Source organism: Loxodonta africana, chromosome 6 (genome assembly GCF_030014295.1).
Source record: "Loxodonta africana isolate mLoxAfr1 chromosome 6, mLoxAfr1.hap2, whole genome shotgun sequence".
Lineage (NCBI taxonomy): Eukaryota > Metazoa > Chordata > Mammalia > Proboscidea > Elephantidae > Loxodonta > Loxodonta africana.
In genome coordinates this window covers 32230078-32243597 of record NC_087347.1, presented here as the reverse complement: position 1 = coordinate 32243597, position 13520 = coordinate 32230078, and the positions used below count along the sequence as shown (strand labels likewise).

Here is a 13520-nt window from a genome sequence, read left to right as displayed (position 1 = left end):
ACACAAACTCCTTTCTACCACTTAGTAAGTTATTGTGTACATTTTTTTGTTTTTGTTGGGAGCTGTCAAGTCTATTTCAATTTATAATGACCCCACGTGGCAGAGTACAACTGCCCTATATGATTTTGTTGGGTGTAATCTTTACAAAATCAGGTCTTTCTCCTGCAGAGCTACTGGGTGGGTTTGAATTGCTACCCTTTCAGTTAGCAGCTGAGTGCTTAACCATTGTATTTTAGCATAATGTATATTGTGTTATGTTGCTTCTAATTTCCTCGGGCAATGGAAAAATCTGGATAAAGAATGTTAGTTGTTCAAAATTGTTTAAAATTAGTGTATAGTCTTGTATTAATGAAGCATTTAGCACAGTACTTGGCTCATTAAAAGCATTTAATAAATATTGGCTCTTATTATTCTAATATCAAACTAATATACATTTATCATTTGACAGCAGAAAAGTCTCAAATGTTAAATATGAAAATATTAAAAGTATTTAAATATTCATTTCTGTCCTATACAAAATAATGAAACTATTTTTTCATATTTCTAGTGTATTTCCTCTAACTTAACACTCAATGGAATAAAGCATACTTTAAGATTGTCTTTAATTCATAGAAAAGAACACATGAAGTCCAAAACCTGCCTTTGGTGAGAGGTGAATCTAAATTATATTCTGATTAAAATGTATCAACTCCATCCTCAAAACTGAAAAAAATATTCCATTTTGTGACTTCTGAAAGATGTTCGAAAGCCTTTATATATGTGGATAGAGTTCTTTCTGATATTTGTCATATTTCCTGCTAATACTTAGTACTGTTCTTTCCTTTTCTGAAAATGAAATTCACTGATTTCTAACATGTTTACTTATTTGAACACATTCCAAGTTCTTCATGTTCCTTTTAAGTCATAAAAAAGATTAAACATCACATTTATTAGATTGGGAACAAGGCTGTCGTATTGCTTTGCCGGTGACAACAGTTACAGAATTTTAAAACTAATAACATTTGTTTCATTGCTGGTGTGTTCAGGGAGAAAAAAAGGTTCACTTGGACTATAAAATAGAATGTGCAATTTTTACAGGAAGGATAAAAATAAAGGGGTAAATGAGAAAAAAATAGTTTGAACTAGGTCAAAACGATAAAAAAATGCAATAATAAAGTTATTACCTGTAATATTGTAGAACATTTAGGAAGAAAATGAAAGGATGATTTGGACTGGACATTAAAATAATTAAGCTGAAGCTGGAAGGGAAACTGTATATTGAATTAGATATAGTACATTGACTTACCATAGGCATTATTTATGCACCAGATTTGGCCAGTATTTGTATATTCAATTGATAATTGGACAAAGACATGAAATGATGGGATGATGAAAATGAGCATAGATCACGAGTTGCTGGAGAAACAGAAATCCTTTTACTCATCTCCATCATTCCCAGTCCTTGACATGAAGGAAAAGCTCAATAAATACCTCCCTGAGAGACCAGTAGGAGGAGTGTAGACAGACCGTGAGCTCCTGAGTGATGAGTAGGGGCTGGTACTTCTATCCTGGGAAAATATATGCCCCTGCAGCCACACCATTTTACTCATATATCCTTCCCTCTGTTTTCCATCCCCATTATCCAGTTATCTTCTTGTCCCTCTACATTTTACCAAACAAGTCTAAATATTTCTGAGAATTTTGCCCGTCCAACAGACCACAACAGGAACCATTTCCTTGCAATTAGTTTTACTTGGTCCCAGTCATTCTACCTGCTTTGATTAAAACTTGTCTTTCTTTGTACCCATTTATTTTCCTACCTCTGTTTTTATTTTTAGCATATCTCAGGTATAAACTATCAATGCTAACTAATTACAAGCCTACAAAGTGTGATGTACTTTTAATGTAATTTTTTCATGTCTGTAGTCTTAATGTGTAGATCACATATCATGTGCATGACATGCAATGTGTATATATATATATATATAAATAAGTTACATGAGTATATATGTTTTTGTTTTATTACATCTTCTCATATAATTAGAATAGTCAAAAAACTTTCCTGAGATATCACCTTCCAAAATTTATTATAGAATTTTACATATTTAGATTATAACTTTTATACCAATTTTATATTTAAGACAAGGTTTTATAAGAAATATTTTTTAGGTTAAAAATACATTATGGTGAATTTAGTAAAATTATAACTCAAATCTTTTGTCTGTGAATTACTATATATATATTTGTACATATGTAATATATGTGTGTGAATAAATTTTTTTTTATGTAATATATGTGTGTGTGTATACATACTCATAATTGGTTTTTTTTTTTTGAAGGGTCACATAATCGCATCCTGTGATGCCTGTGGGGTTATAAAACTATGGGATTTTCGAAAGCTCTTACCAGTTGTGTCCATTGATATAGGTCCAAGTCCTGGAAATGAGGTGAATTTTGATTCAACAGGTAAGATCCTTTTTGTTTAACATTTGTGACCAAGCTAACAACTTAAAAATTGGTCCTGAAACTATTTTCTGTTTCCACTGAAATATTTTGGTATTTCCTCCTATATGAATTTCTATTCTGAATATTATATTACGATATATTACATTACGTTTTATTATATATCACTTGGTGTCATGTCATGAAAGAATTATATATATATCATACATTTAAAGAAAGAAATAATGAGAGAAATAATTACATGCTAATATAGGTAACACAGGCTCCCTAGCAGGGCCTTGCAGAGCCTTGGAACTCACATCTCTTTGAATTATCATCCCAGGTAAGTTAGTTGGGTTTCCCGAAGGTAAAATACCTGACAGTGCATAATAGAAAGAAAAATTTGGCAAAAAGTGAACTTGGAACATTATTTTTAATGGAATATTTTAGTCTTATAATAATTTAATAAATTACCCCGTATTTTCTAGGTTTTTAAATTTATTTGAAATATGTATTCGTCTTACTGTTCCAATGATCTGCTCTGCATACTTTATTATTTGGTTGTGTTTAGCATTTTATCTGCAATGATCTTAACATTATAAATTGGATGAAATATTTTATCCATGCTGATGATTAATAATGTAGTGACTGATATTAATGACCACACAATGATTCCAACTCCATTTAGAAAATTAAAAAGACAGTTCTATCTGTATCTATAATGATAGCCTTTGATTTATAAAGAATGTGTACCTGTTATTGGATAATGTAACCTTTTTTTTACAAGTGTGTTACATGTTTTAACCTGTTTAAATTTTTGAGAATTTAAAAAATTTTTGAGCTATTATTGGTAGAAAAAAGGCATGGGAGTGACAAATCAATTTTAGATGAGAGAATAAATTATATATGTGTATATATATATATGAAATAAGTATATTTCATTTAAAAATAAAACCAAACCGGTTGCCGTTGAGCAGTTAAGATCTCCGGCTGCTAACCAAAAGGTCGGCAGTTGAAATCCACCAGCTGCTCCATGGAAACCCTGTGGGGCAGCTCTACTCTGTCCTATAAGATTGCTGTGAGTCGGAATCGATTGGAAGGCAACAGGCTTATTTAGACATAGTCCATATTAGTTCTTCAGTTCAAAAAGTATGAGCATACTGGGAGCAATTCTAGAGTTTGTATTCTTAGCAAAATTTATCTTCTTAACAAACTTTAGATTGTGTTTCCATTACAGATCAGTATATGAACTACACTAATAATGGGATTTTTAAAAAACGTTTTCAGTAATGTTCTTATCATTAAGGCGTTTGTGGTCTGCCAGAAGTCAATAAGAAAACACTGTACAGAATAAAACATTCCAACTATGAGAATTTCATGTAATAGTGTGAGAGCCTATTACCTAATATTTCGATTTATCATTTCTGATATAAAAAATCTGCATGAACATTATAGTTCTAAGGAGTCTTAACACGGTTTCAATAAATTTGCTCACATCTTTAAATCCCTTTTTATTATCTTAAGCTAGCATTCAAGTATCTATTTCCTTGAATTTTGAACTCAAATCTTAGCACTTCTGGCTGTGCTTTCTAATAGTAGAAGTTAAACTTATATAAGTTGTACAGTCTTTCAAAACAGCTTTCAACTTCTATTATATTAACTTCTAATACTCACTGTGAATATTAAATATGATGTCACTTCCTGTTTACTGCCCTTATTACCATCCCAAAATTTCTTTTCTGTGTGTAGTCAGGCAAATATGATATTAAAAAATGTGATGCCTTGGAATTATGGTGTTAGCAAAAAATATTGAATATACCATAGACTGCCAGAAGAATGAACAAATCTAACTTGGAAGAAGTACAACCAGAATGCTCCTTAGAAGCAAGGAAGGCGAGACTTCGTCTCATGTACTTTGGACATGTTATCAGGAGGGACCAGCCCCTGGAGAAGGACATCATGCTTGGTAAAGCAGAGGATCAGCAAAAAAGAGGAAGACCCTCAATGAGGTGGATTGACGCAGTGGCTGCAATGCATTGAGCTCAAGCATAACAACGATCATGAGGATGGCACAGGACCGGGCAGTGTCTCCTTCTGTTGTACGCAGGGTCACTGTGAGTCAGAACTGACTCGATGACACCTAACGAAAACAACAACGTCTTAATCTTACGAAAATTGATATTATCTTAAAGTCTTTGGTACAACGAATCTATTTTCTCTCTCTCAATGACTGCTATATTCTTTGTAATACATTAATATTTTTTTTAATGTGAGAATCAAGGGCATAACAATGAGAAACATAAAATACATAGAGTATAAACCAGAGTCACAGTTAAAGAAAATACTTTATCAGTCTGAGGGGATGTAATTTCACCTGACTTGCCCATCCCTATGACCACGTCTTCATAATTAATTTTATTTCTACCTGTTTGAGAAACTAATGTCATAAATGCTTCCTCATTGAATAATGAGAAATGTCTGCTGCTTTTTACTTAAAAGTTTGAAATATATGAGAAGTTGAAGGAACCAGAGAGAGCAAACACAATGAGCAGAGGGGTTAAAATCACAACGTAAAGTACTGGAGTGTATGTTTATTTTAAGAGAGTTATGAAGAAGAGTGCAAGTCAAGAGCAAAACAAAATCGCAACAAGGATAAACCAAAAAAAACAAACCTGTAGCCATCGAGTTGATTCCGACTCACAGCGACCATATAGGAGAGAGCTGAACTGCCCCATAGGGTTTCCAAGGAGCTCTGGTGGATTTGAACTGCCAGCCTTTTGGTTAGCAGCCGAACTCCTAACCACCAAGCCACCAGGGTTTCCACAACAAGGATAGGGACACATAAATCTCCTCTAATCTGCATATATTAAGGAAAATATTATTTGAAAGAGAAATATAACAAAATTATATGATGAAAATATTTCAAATGAGTATAAAATCTAATTTAGCCAGCTGATTTTGGCAAATCAAGATAAGCCTGTATGATATAATCATTTTCTTAAAAAAGCAATAGTATATTGACAGTAATAATGAAAAATAGTGTATTGAACAGTAGCATATTGACAATACTGACAAATAACAAAATAATGTACTAAACCCCCCAAAAGACCCAAACCCATTTCTGTCAAGTCGATTTCAACTCGTAGCAACCCTATAGAAAAGAGTAGAACTGCCCTATAGGGTTTCCAAGGAAACAGGTTTTAGATTTGAACTGCCGAGCTTTATGGTTAGTAGCTGAGCTCGTAACCGCTACACAACCCGGGCTCAAAATAATGCACTAGGTGTATATAATTGCGCAATTTTATTTTGTCACAGAATTTCAACAGGGACACACTATTTGACACACATTAACTAATGTGGGCCCTTTGTGCAGTTATATATAGCTAGTGCATTACTTAGTTATTGGTCACAACTTAACTAAGCGAGTCAAGGCTCTGGTCTGCTGTCTCAGTCATACTCTCGGAACTGAGGAAAAGTCATTGAAACATATGCATCATGTCATCATGATATCTTATAATACATGTGGAAGTTTTGATAGCATCCTGTCTAAAATATTTAACACAAAAAAATATGAAGAGTTGTTAAATACTCTAAGGGATCTTAGAAACAAAATTTCTTTCTAATCATATTTCATGTCTCTGAATCAGTTTAATTAAAGAACATCTTGAAATTATGAGGTGTGCTATTTAAAAAAAAAAAAACACTTTCCATATGCAACAGCTTGTCTTCATAAATAAGGAATCTCTTGTCACTGCAAATCCAACACTATAAAAGTAAATTGGAAGTAGAGTCCATTAGAAGGCTGAAACTATTGTTTATGACATTTGATTTTAATTTTTATAAATATCAGAATCGCCTCACTGTTTATCACCTTCATAAGTATTTTCTATCTGAATTTATAAAAAAAAATACACTAATGAAATTGTGCTTTTCTTTAAAAATTGAGTTTCTTCCTAGAGTCTCATCTTTAAAAGGCACCTTTGATAGAAATATTTGAAAGCTGGGGTGTACAAAAGGATAATAGACTGTATGTAGACCCTTAGCTTTAATTATATTTTAACCACCTTTGAGACTTTTTTTTTTTTTTTGAGACTTTAGGCAAATTACTTAAACTCTTTGAAATAAATTTCCACATAGAAATAACGGAAGGGACATTTGTCTTGCATTTGTTATAATGTGGATTTAGTGGGATAATACATATAACGAGAAACTAAGTCCTCTACCATATTTTTTCCTAGAGCTGGAAGGGAAGGGTCTTAGAGGTCATGTCATTCATTCTAGGGATGAGAAAAATAAGTCAACATATTGGTAAGAAAGTAAGATGCTCAAGGGTATATATTAATTTAGGAGGTTTCTAGTGAAAGCATAAATCCTACAAGAAACAAAGGTGAAAACCTCAGCTTTATATAAAATTAAGCATAAGTTAGGGATTTAACTGATAATTAAATTTATACATAATTTGTACATATAGCATTATATATTCATACATACTTAAAATCAAAATATTTAAAGATATATGAAACACCACCTGGAGTTTAGCTTTCCTGTTGCTGTAAGAAATCAGCCTCTCACACGTTTAAAAGAGAAGTTACATGTGACGTAGCGTTATTTACACAATGTTTTATTCGCAAATACATCGCTTGTGACAAACACAGATTATCTGTGTTTATAGATATATGTGTATATTAGTATGTATTTATAGCCCATGTATTTGTAAAGGGATAAGTGTTTCTTTTTCATTAAACAGAGAGCCTCTTTGTAATATAATGCTATAAATTTTTCAAATATTCACTATCTAAATAATATCTCTCTTGGCATACTCAAAATGCCATATGTTTTACCATTCAAAAATTTATTTCTATTTCAGAAAATGTTAAATGGAATTGCATGGTGAAAGTAATAAAAATGAACTGTGAGAATTTATACTTACATTTTTCTGCATCTCCCATTTCATCGTTTTTATGTAGTTTAGCAATCTTTTTCCCTCCTTCCTAAAAGGTAATTCGAGTGAGTCATTTGCAAAGAAGTCACATCCCTAGAAAATGCAGAAGCTGAAGGTTAAGCCAGATGGAGACTTTCCAGTAGAAAGCTTATCGGTATCAGATCATCTAAATGGACAAAGTTTCTGCCACTTGGAGAACACCCAAAATATTCTCCACGGGCAAAGCCACAATAGAAATGCTAAAATGGGAGAAAAAAAAATGACCTCATTGAAAAATATGAAAAGTACCAGACTCAAAAATATTTTTGGGGAACATAACCAGATAACCCCAAATTCTATTGTTCATATTTGATGTATCAGTGGCTATTAGTAAAGGCTATTGTTCATTGTTTTGTATTTAGCGGAAGATTGCAGTTAATTCCCTCTGATGGAAGCAGTGTACTGCAAAAGAGCACTGGTTGGTTGTTGGTAGGATACTGGAGAAAGGAACTGGGGGAGTTAAAGGAAATCATGTTATGTAGCTCCTTTGGAGACTCAAGTCCATAATTAATATTAGTATTTAGTATGAGGTATACTGTGCTCCAGGAGCTGAGCAAGGTGCTTTCTCTTTTAATCATCACTGCACTATGAGTTGAGTACCATTTCTCCCATTTAAAGATGTTTGAGAGCTTTAATTACATAGGCATATTAATAAATACACATGTTGTTACACTTTGGTGAAAACCTGAACCAGATTTTTGTTTTTATTTTTAGTCATTAGCTCTAGGAAATTATTTAAAAAAAAAATTGGAGATTCATAGGGACTGGTTTTATGCTTTATCTGTAAAATAAACTATTTTCTCCTTGGTTTTACATTATCATCTCTGTGCCAAAAGCAATTTTATTTACTTGCCACCAAGTATGGGAAATAACATGCTAATAATAGTGGGGACACCTTGAAAATTTTGATCAAAGACATATTAACCAAAAATATATTAATTCAGGGCTGACGTTCATAGTTATGGAGCCCTGTGGCATAGTGGTTAAGAGCTTGGCTGCTAATCACAACCTTGGCAGTTTGAATTCACCCACTGCTCCTGTCCCATAGGGTCGCTATGAATCAGAATCAGCTGGACAGCAGTGGGTTTACAGATTTCATGAAGACAGCAAAACTGCCCCATAGGGTTTCCAAAGAGCGGCGGGTGGATTCAAATTGCCCACCATTTTAATATCCACAATACCCAAAAATCTCTCATCTGAGTCTGGATTCAATTTGTAGGAACAGCTAGAAACTATTCACATCTCATGAATTAGTTAAGGACATTTGAGTCAAGCACAAGGTGAAGCTTCAAGAAGAAATATCATTATTTTTCTATGATTTGTAATACAGATTTGGGCAGGACATTTAACCTCTGTTGAGCTCAACTTTATCATCTATAAAATTAGAGATTTGGAGTGACTCCATCAATTGGGTTTACAACCTAAGTATCACACAATTGAATAGTGAATTTTTCCTGAGTTCAATATAGGATATGGTATCCTGAGACAAAAGTAAAATTCTAAAATAAAACTCAAATGCTCTTGTATAGTATTAAAATTTGAAAACAAAACATCACAATATAAGTAAAACATTACACTTAGCCTTGATTCAAAAAGGTAATACAATTGATACAAAAATAAATTTAAAAAAATTGAGCCTGAAATTTTAATAGCAGCAGTGTTGCTGGGCAAGATTAAACTGTTAATCTCACACACCCAGTGCCACGTTTCGCTTTCTATAGCAATAGAAGTTTTGCAAAAAATGAATGCATTTCAGCATTTTTATGAATTGAGTTAGTGACTAGATCAAACTCCCCTTATAGGACTTTATGAAATAATAAGAATTGACCCATTCTGCTGAAATCAGAGCAGGGAATACCTTAATAACCACACAAATTACAGTATTATACAAGTATAATCTGCCACTGCAAATGCAATTGCCTAGATAACATAAAGATGTCACATGTGATAATTCATCAATTTTTGTGCTGTATTTTAAAAACAAGTATAGTTATGATTGTTTCCAAGCTCTCTGATATAGTTGTCTTTGAAGAAATAGAAAGGCCTCGTTTGTGATGTTATAGCATAAGTGATCAAAAGTTGCTTGGAAATGTTTTCTTATATAAATAAAATATCTCTTTGAAAGTTCTTTACAGAGCTTATATGCATAATTTTATTCAAACAATTCAAATCCAGAACATGTCCAAATAATAAGTTCTAAAATAGTGTCATCAGATTTAATGAGGATTTGTTTTGTAGTATTTATGTAAGAAACATTTTCCAAATAAAGTTACAATATTATATGTTCTTGTTGTTGTTGTTAGGTGCCGTAGAGTCAGTTCCAACTCATAGCGACCCTGTGCACAGCAGAATGAACCACTACCCGGTCCTGAGCCACCCTTACAATCGTTGTTATGCTTGAGCTCATTGTTGCAGCCACTGTGTCAATCCACCTCATTGAGGGTCTTCCTCTTTTCCACTGACCCTGTACTCTGCCAAGCATGAGGTCCTTCTCCAGGGACTGATCCATCCTAACAACATGTTCAAAGTATGTAAGACCCAGTCTCGCCATCCTTGCTTCTAAGGAGGATTCTGGTTGTACTTCTAAGACAGATTTGTTCCTTCTTTTGGCAGTCCGCGGTTTATTCAATATTCTTTGCCAGCACCACAATTCAAAGGCGTCAACTCTTCTTCGGTCTTCCTTATTCATTGTCCAGCTTTCACATGCATATGATATGATTGAAAATACCATGGCTTAGGTCAGGCGCACCTTAGTCTTCAAGGTGACATCTTTGCTCTTCAACACTTTGAAGAGGTCCTTTGCAGCAGATTTACCCAATGCAATGCATCTTTTGATTTATTTCTTGACTGCTGCTTCCCTGGCTGTTGATTGTGGATCCAAGTAAAATGAAATCCTTGACAACTTCAATCTTTTCTCCGTTTATCATGATGTTGCTCATTGGGCCAGTTGTGAGGATTTTTGTTTTCTTTATGTTGTGGTCTTTGATCTTCATAAGTAAGTGCTTCAAGTCCTCTTCACTTTCAGCAAGCAAGGTTGTGTCATCTGCATAACGCAGGTTGTTAAATGAGTCTTCCTCCAATCCTGATGCTCCGTTCTTCTTCATATAGTTCAGCTCCTCAGATTATTTGTTCAGCATACAGACCAAACAGGTATGATGAAAGAATACAACCTTTATGCACACCTTTCCTGACTTTAAACCAATCAATATCCCCTTGTTCTGTCCGAACAACTGCTTCTTTTTTTTTTAAACATTTTTCTTTACATAAAGGAAGTGAAGGGAAATCAAAATTCAGTGAACATATATTAAGTACCTAGTATTGTTCAAGATACTTTCATATTTTATCTTATTTTTTTTTATAACTTTTATTAAACTTCAAGTGAACGTTTACAAATCCAATCAGTCTGTCACATATAAGTTTACATACATCTCACTTCCTACTCCCACTTACTCTCCCCCTCTTGAGTCAGCCCTTTCAGTCTCTCCTTTCTTGACAATTTTGCCTGCTTCCCTCTCTCTCTATCCTCCCATCCCCCCTCCAGACAAGAGTTGCCAACACAATCTCAAGTGTCCACCTGATATAATTAGCTCACTCTTCATCAGCATCTCTCTCCCACCCGCTGACCAGTCCCTTTCATGTCTGATGAGTTGTCTTCGGGGATGGTTCCTGTCCTGTGTCAACAGAAGGTCTGGGGAGCATGGCCGCCGGGATTCCTCTAGTCTCAGTCAGACCATTAAGTTTGGTCTTTTTATGAGAATTTGGGGTCTGCATCCCACTGATTTCCTGCTCCCTCAGGGGTCCTCTGCTGTGCTCCCTGTCAGGGCAGTCATCGATTGTGGCCGGGCACCACCTAGTTCTTCTGGTCTCAGGATGATGTAGGTCTCTGGTTCATGTGGCCCTTTCTGTCTCTTGGGCTCTTAGTTGTCGTGTGGCCTTGGTGTTCTTCATTTTTCTTTGCTCCAGGTGGGTTGAGACCAATTGCTGCATCTTAGATGGCTGCTTGTTAGCATTTAAGACCCCAGACACCACATTTCAAAGTGGGATGCAGAATGATTTCATAATAGAATTATTTTGCCAATTGACTTAGAAGTCCCCGCAAACCATGTTCCCCAGACCCCCACGCTTGCTCCGCTGACCTTTGAAGCATTCATTTTATCCCGAAACTTCTTTGCTTTTGGTCCAGTCCAATTGAGCTGACCTTCCATGTATTGAGTGTTGTCTTTTCCCTTCACCTAAAGCAGTTCTTATCTACTGATTAATCAATAAAAAACCCTCTCCCACCCTCCCTCCCTCCCCCCCTCGTAACCACAAAAGTATGTGTTCTTCTCAGGTTTACTATTTCTCAAGATCTTATAATAGTGGTCTTATACAATATTTGTCCTTTTGCCTCTGACTCATTTCGCTCAGCATAATGCCTTCCAGGTTCCTCCATGTTATGAAATGTTTCACAGATTCGTCACTGTTCTTTATCGATGCGTAGTATTCCATTGTGTGAATATACCACAATTTATTTACCCATTCATCCGTTGATGGACACCTTGGTTGCTTCCAACTTTTTGCTATTGTAAACAGAGCTGCAATAAACATGGGTGTGCATGTATCTGTTTGTATGAAGGCTCTTGTATCTCTAGGGTATATTCCTAGGAGTGGGATTTCTGGGTTGTATGGTAGTTCTATTTCCAACTGTTTAAAATAACGCCAGATAGATTTCCAAAGTGGTTGTACCATTTTACATTCCCACCAGCAGTGTATGAGAGTTCCAATCTCTCCGCAGCCTCTCCAACATTTATTATTTTGTGTTTTTTGGATTAATGCCAGTCTAGTTGGTGTGAGATGGAATCTCATTGTAGTTTTAATTTGCATTTCTCTAATGGCTAATGATCGAGAGCATTTTCTCATGTATCTGTTGGCTGCCTGAATATCTTCTTTAGTGAAATGTGTGTTCATATCCTTTGCCCACTTCTTGATTGGGTTGTTTGTCTTTTTGTGGTTGAGTTTTGACAGAATCATGTAAATTTTAGAGATCAGGCGCTGGTCGGAGATGTCATAGCTGAAAATTCTTTCCCAATCTGTAGGTGGTCTTTTTACCCTTTTGGTGAAGTCTTTAGATGAGCATAGGTGTTTGATTTTTAGGAGCTCCCAGTTATCCGGTTTCTCTTCATCATTTTTGGTAATGTTTTGTATTCTGTTTATACCTTGTATTAGGGCTCCTAGGGTTGTCCCTGATCTTTATCGTTTTAGTCTTTATGTTTAGGTCTTTGATCCACTTGGAGTTAGTTTTTGTGAATGGTGTGAGGTATGGGTCCTGTTTCATTTTTTTGCAAATGGATATCCAGTTATGCCAGCACCATTTGTTAAAAAGGCTATCTTTTCCCCAGTTAATTGACACTGGTCCTTTGTCAAATATCAGCTGCTCATACGTGGATGGATCTATGTCTGGGTTCTCAATTCTGTTCCATTGGTCTATGTGTCTGTTGTTGTACCAATACCAGGCTGTTTTGACTACTGTGGCTGTATAATAGGTTCTGAAGTCAGGTAAGGTGAGGCCTCCCACTTTCTTCTTCTTTTTCAGTAGTGCTTTGCTTATCCGGGGCTTCTTTCCTTTCCATATGAAATTGGTGATTTGTTTCTCTATCCCCTTAAAATATGACATTGGAATTTGGATCGGAAGTGCGTTAAATGTATAGATGGCTTTTGGTAGAATAGACATTTTTACTATGTTAAGTCTTCCTATCCATGAGCAAGGTATGTTTTTCCACTTAAGTATGTCCTTTTGAATTTCTTGTAGTAGAGCTTTGTAGTTTTCTTTGTATAGGTCTTTTACATCTTTGGTAAGATTTATTCCTAAGTATCTTATCTTCTTGGGGGCTACTGTGAACGGTATTGATTTGGTTATTTCCTCTTCGGTGTTCTTTTTGTTGATGTAGAGGAATCCAAGTGATTTTTGTATGTTTATTTTATAACCTGAGACTCTGCCAAACTCTTCTATTAGTTTCAGTAGTTTTCTGGGGGATTCCTTAGGGTTTTCTGTGTATATAATCATGTCATCTGCAAATAGTGATAACTTTACTTCTTCCTTGCCAATCCGGATACCTTTTATTTCTTTGTCTAGCCTAAT

The 13520-nt window shown here is 34.8% G+C and overlaps 1 protein-coding gene across 6 annotated transcripts in view; it reads left to right on the top strand.

Annotated features, from left to right (window-relative positions):
• The window catches only part of LOC111747568 (sperm-associated antigen 16 protein-like), an 803762-nt gene extending 794767 nt beyond the window's left edge, over window positions 1-8995 (top strand). For all 6 annotated transcript variants that reach the window (XM_064286709.1, XM_064286706.1, XM_064286707.1 and 3 more), the window contains one exon: window positions 2319-8995. In XM_064286709.1, coding sequence (XP_064142779.1) covers window positions 2319-2465 — 147 coding nt within the window. In that variant the 3' untranslated portion in view covers window positions 2466-8995. The remainder of the gene's footprint in view (window positions 1-2318) is intronic.
• Window positions 8996-13520: the final 4525 nt, after the last annotated feature.